The sequence below is a fragment of the Corvus brachyrhynchos genome, unplaced genomic scaffold (genome assembly GCF_000691975.1).
Source record: "Corvus brachyrhynchos isolate BGI_N302 unplaced genomic scaffold, ASM69197v1 scaffold66, whole genome shotgun sequence".
Taxonomy (NCBI): Eukaryota; Metazoa; Chordata; class Aves; order Passeriformes; family Corvidae; genus Corvus; species Corvus brachyrhynchos.
Genome location: NW_008238440.1, coordinates 3,984,275 through 3,990,274, shown reverse-complemented (window position 1 = coordinate 3,990,274; position 6,000 = coordinate 3,984,275). Strand labels below are relative to the sequence as shown.

The 6,000-nt window shown below is 36.8% G+C and overlaps 1 protein-coding gene across 1 annotated transcript in view; it reads right to left on the bottom strand.

Moving 5' to 3' along the window:
* The window catches only part of LOC108447230 (transcription initiation factor TFIID subunit 4-like), a gene marked incomplete at its 5' end in the record, with an annotated part of 146,090 nt that overhangs the window by 104,283 nt on the left and 35,807 nt on the right, over positions 1 to 6,000 (bottom strand). The window contains one exon of the mRNA XM_017736554.1: positions 4,976 to 5,090. Within this exon, the coding sequence (XP_017592043.1) occupies positions 4,976 to 5,090 (115 nt within the window). The remainder of the gene's footprint in view (positions 1 to 4,975; positions 5,091 to 6,000) is intronic.

The following is a 6,000-nucleotide window of genomic DNA, read 5'->3' as shown; positions in this document are numbered from 1 at the left end:
AGCACTGGGCACAGCTGGGCACAGCCTGGCCAGCTGCAAGCAAGTCTCAGCTGTGTGTTTCCACACCAGGTTGCCAGGACAGAGGTACTTTCATCTCCTTCAAGCAACCATCCATTATAAAAAAAAAAAAATCAAGACAGCAGTCTTGACTTCCAGAACACAACTTTTAAGAGAAGTTTATACTTCTCTCTCCTTTTATCTCAGAGCTGAAGAAAGTACAGTCGGTCTTTTACCTTCCTTCTGTGTAGCAGTTTAGCTACTCCAATTTGTATTTAGCATACAGATCTGTGACCACATTATAAATAAATATTTTCTGAAATAAAACCAGACAAGTATTTCGGGCACAAACTAGATTTCAATGGAATTATCAAAACCGATACAATAGCACTTACAAAGACCATCACTGTAACTCCTGGACAGAATAATTTTCTTCCTTCTTACACTTGCAAGCTACAATTTGCAAGCACATCCTTTTTTTTTTTTTTTCAGTATTACATGGAAGACAGATAAGAAATATATTAATCACAGCTGGGACTACATTTTTTCTGACAAGAAAAACCCTATCCATATATTCTTCTTTACTTTAAGGAACCTCATGATGAAAAATATTTGGATACTGAAACATACATTTATATATAAAGAGAGTTGGTATTCTCACCAAACAATTTCCTATAGAAGTGAACTTCTAAGCCCAGATAAGTGAGTTTTCAGAAGTCATTCTGTGGAACAAAGATGCCATCCAGTGGTCGTCTAGACTGATGATTACTGTCTATCTTTCCTCTTTTATCAGAGCACAGTATTTAACAATTTCGTATTTCTTGGTATATATTATTATGCCCATCCTAATTCTACTGTTTCAGTAAATATTTCTGGTTTTTACTGAATTAAATTCTGACTCTTATAGGATGAATCTAACATTCCAACACACATGATATTTTTAAGACAGCATGAGTTCTCAAACTCCCTCCAAACACAAACTGTATCTTCAAATAGTCGAAGAGTCCAATTCTTCCTCCTATATTCAACCTCTTTTAACAACTTTCTCTTTCCTCTTCATTAAAAACACTCATGCAATTACTAAAAAAAAATCTTATCTGAAAATAAGCAAGAAAACCCAAAGTATTTGCACAGTTATCTGTAAAAGGTTTCGAAAATTTTGTTTAAACTAAGACAAGCCATTATAAAAATCTGGTAGCATTTTCTTTATGAACAAACCTTAACTCCATGATTGCACAGTTTTTCTTCCTCATGCACTTTGTGAGATTTGAGCCAGTGCTGTTCCAAACTGCAATACTGAACTGCTCCCAAATAAGCCAGAAGAATGCATAAAGCAATTGAGACAGCATTAGACTATTGATACCCCTCTCTCTTACAAGGGAACTGCATGTCATTAGTACAAAGTCCCTACATGTACACAAGACTCTTGAGAAAGTCCACAGAGTCCATGGATCACACGATCAGACATTAACAATAATACATCGCATAGAAATGGTGCCGTGAAATTACCGAACAGCCACTACTGTATTATATTTTATAATGGCATAGGTTCTAGTTACACATTAATTAAAATGTTTATTCTGACTTTCATGCTATAATTTGAAATGTGTCCCTAATACTGCTTTGCCACACAATTCATTTATGGTCTATGCAGAATCTTCTCCCTGATAAGCAAAAGGGATGACAGAACATACCACATTTACAGTCAGCAATTTTCTATATTTTGAAATACATGGAAAAATCACAGTCACCTTATAGCTTGAAATATTCACTTCGAAAAACTAAGAAACTTCAAGGGTAAGGTTTTGTCATATACCATTTTGAGATGCAAATTTTGAAGTTATCCATTCAACATCTACATTAGCTTTCTACCACTTCAAGGGCAAGCTGCTTTGCACATTATTAGATGTAACATCATGCATTGTGAGGCATTTTGTCAGAGCTATGCTGTTAAACTTTTATTTTTAAAAATGAAAATAACACTAGACAAGAGATTTTTTTGGCTATTCAAGGGAGGTCTGAAAACGAATTTTTTATTTCCACATAGACTCTACCTCAAAATGCAGCCAGGCAGCAGAATAAAATACAGGTACTAAGATCAGCTTCAAATGATCTCAGAGGCTTCACAGAGCTACCTCTGGAAACAAACCCATCACACTGGCTGTATAAAACCTGACACTGACAGGGTCCAGGAGGTCAGACGTAACTTGGAAATACCACTTCAGAAAAAGAAAGGTTGCTGTGCAAAGGAAGGAGCGCCTGGCTACCTGGCACCCTATGGCAAACAAAACACAGCATCATCCCACACACCAAGGGATAGATCTGCTCACTTCTGGCCTTGCCAGGCAATGCCACTGAGCCCTGCCCAGCATAGTTTGGAAGTGGTGGGATAATGCAAGAGGACAAACATCCACCTCTGTCCTTGGAGAAATGCAGAGCACATATGGACCAGTCCCTGATCCAACCAAACCTGCCTTGAGAGGGAAGCTGGACCTTCCAACTGACATTATTCCATCTCAGTATCAGGAACAAAAGTTTCCACTAGTTCCCTATAGTGGCCACTACCTGAACTGTGGGTAAGAATCACTTGAGAGCCTGCTGCTTTCACCACCATCAGGCGGAGCTGGTGTCCGGGGGAGCTCTGGGGGGACCAACAAGGTGATGAGTAGCAGCTGTAGACAAATATGCAAGGCCCTGGCAGACTTCAGGGGGATTTTTGCTTCTCTCAGCTACAGAAACCTCAAGCTGGCCTGTTATGGTACAAACCTAAGCCTAGACCTTTGCTTGCAAAACAAACAAAAATTACTAGAAAAGGAATTCAAATTTCTATCCTTAGGTATTAATAGAGTCGAAAAGTCAACTAACTGGGCTTGTCTGTAGTTCTCGCTGAAAAATACAGCAACAATAAATTTAATACCAAAAAAGGTGACCTAACATTTCACAAGCACAGCTTCATGTTGCAGAAATCTTGGGTTGAGAACTCTGCATCACAGAACAGCTACTGTAACAAACAATGAACTCATGTAAAGTCTTGCAGTTCATTAATAAACGTTGACCTTAAATGCATAGATGCAATTTGCAAAATTCTTAATTGCTAGATCTTTAAAAAAAAAAGTTCAAATTTCTGTTTCTAGTGACCAACACTTGGCTCACAAAAGTGAAAAGCTCAAGTAAGTTATTTTAAAGAAAGCAGAATGTAAAATAATGAAACAAATATGCAATAATAAAACACTAAGGGCAAAATAAATTTATACATAACACAACTATTTTTCAAAATTCTTGCTTTGCTTTAGATGCCAGTTTGCCTTCTGGCTAAAAACACATTCTTCACACACGCTGGGAATGTTGAGGAAAACTAGTCAGCATTCAGAGGATTAATACAGATTTCCAGCTCTGTGCCTTTAGGCTTAATAGTCAGACATCTATTTGTCCTCAGGAGAGGTTAGGGGTTGAAATGCAAATATGCAAACAACTGAATTCTTTGTTAAGATATCAGGAAAAAGCTTGATCTTTGCTGCTGTTTAATAAATCCTTGCAATTTTATGGACTTATTTAAATGCAGCTTTGTGTCTTACTATTTAGAAGGAGAAAACAATGTAAGGAAACAAACACATTCATTCTGACTAAAATTTGTTCTCTAGAGGAAAAATGACATACACCCTTGACAGCTTATTTACCAAACTCACTAAAGATTTATTGATTTATCAATCAGTGCCTTGAGCACTTGCTTCTCCCCAAGGGAAAATTAACAATTCCAGCTAACCTAATATATTCTATGTATAAACTAAGTGAATGCAAGAATCAATCCTGGCACAGTTTACAACACCCAGTTAAAAAAAATGCTGTCCCTTTTGGTGTATGTAAAATTGAAAGCTATACTAACGAAGAATAAATGCTCATGTTGCTTACAAACATAAAAAATACTTATTAAGACAGTACAATTGAACCCAACAGACATTTTAATTCATTTAAATACTCAGTGGGAGGCAAAAGCATTGGAAAATGAAAAATTGAATGATTTTGCTTCCAGATTAATACTAAGTACTACCGCTATTAGTTACAATACTGACATGCCTCAAAGCAGAGATATTTCAAAGAGCTACAAATTCTCTTTTACTTCACCTGCAAAAGGATAAGCCTGAAAATTAATTAGTGGTTTGATGATGTCAGAGCAACATAAGAATCCTAGATGAACATTAAAATCTAGGAATATTTTGTCATTCAATAAAGAAAGAAAATATTTTAACACAACTAAAATGGTGTTAGCAAGAGCAAAATGCAGTAAACATAAGATCTGCTTTTCATTACAAAAAGTAAAAATATCCCAAATATATATGAAGAAAAGTTTGGAGTACTAAAGAACTGGCAGAGCAGCTCAGTGCATCACTGCTACTGTGCTGAACCTTTGCAGCACCTGATTCCTACAGGGGCCCACAAACCACCCAACCTCTATGAGCTAAGGAAGCACAGGAAGCTCAGATGCAGCAAAGTCTTCTCGTTAAAACCAAGAGCAACACTCCCCCCAGGCAGGGATCCCCTCCCAGGCCCCTGGGATTGTCCCTGGCCGAGGAGGGGCCTCTCCACAGAGGCCTTGTCCTCACAACCAGGATCTTCCCAGCAAGACACATTCCAGAGGAGCAGTAGAATCCAATACATAACAACAACCAGAGATTCTTTTAAATCCTCGTGCACATAATTCCATTCAGCAGAAGTTTTATTATAATCCACAGAATTTAGGGTTTTGCTAAACATTAAAATGTGCATTTAGAGAAAAATCCTCAAGATACGTAATGATCCCCTCCCTTTTTAAAAAATAGAATTAAGTATGAAAATTGTCATCCAATCCCAGCGAGAAAAGACAGGAATTATTGTAAAAGACTGCCCTCTGGTGTTACACCAATTCTAAATTCTGTTTTATACTTCAGATCCCCCCCCCCACCCCACCGCATTTTTTCATTATTATTTTTTCTTTTTTTACCTGAAAGAACCACCTCCAGGGTCATTCAGCTTGTTTTTCTGATTTGCAGAGACCTGAACACCAAAGCCCCCAGGACTTTTACTGGCTTGTATTGTTGGTGCCTTCCCTACTGTGCCTGAAAAACACCAAGCAATGTTATTATGAGCTGTCTTAGACAATTTACATCAAAGAACCTTCTGTCCAGGAACTAAATTTAACTGTCTGTAAATTGCAAACAAAGGAAGTTATTATTTTTAAAGATTACATGCTGAAGAAGAACAATTTAAAATACAAAATTTATATTAACATTACAGTTTGTTCAATATCTACAGAACAGTGAAGATTCCAAAACTGAAAACCACTGGCCATATACAGCTATAATATTTATAATGGCTATAAGTGTGTTTGCAATTGCCAGTAAACCACTTTTCTGGATAATGTATATAGAATAAAGAAGGAGAATTTGGAATGTTCAAGTCAGAGTCACTCAGGGCATTAACTATGTCTGTTACATTTTCTATATAGAAATTGTTCTTTATTGCAGTGAAAAACATGTATTTCAGAGCTGAAAGCACTGCATGTATTTTAAAATGTTTTGCATTGCATATAAAAGAAAAACCACTATTGCCAAATTTGACACACACCCCCCATAACAGTTTGTCTTTTGCTTTCTGATCTTGAAAACAATGATTCAAAAATAATTCATGTCTGTATCTAGACTTTACAGATCTTGAATTACAAGTAAAACAGGACTTTCTAAATGAGCCAAAGTGAGGTGGACATTCAGTAAATTAAAGAGATCTTAATTCCTCTCTGACGTGAAACTTTTGGAGTAAGCACTCCTTGACTGCCTAAACACATTTACTTGGGTTACATTTTGTGTTTCCTTTAATCCCACCTGTGTTTTGGCATGTAAAGATAACTCATGTCTACTTGATTTAAAAGACCTCACCTTTTTCTTGTGTATCACTCCATTCTATTGAGCATTACAGATGTAGTGTTTGAGACTTTGAGAAGGACATGGAAGTTGTTCCTGCACCCCAATG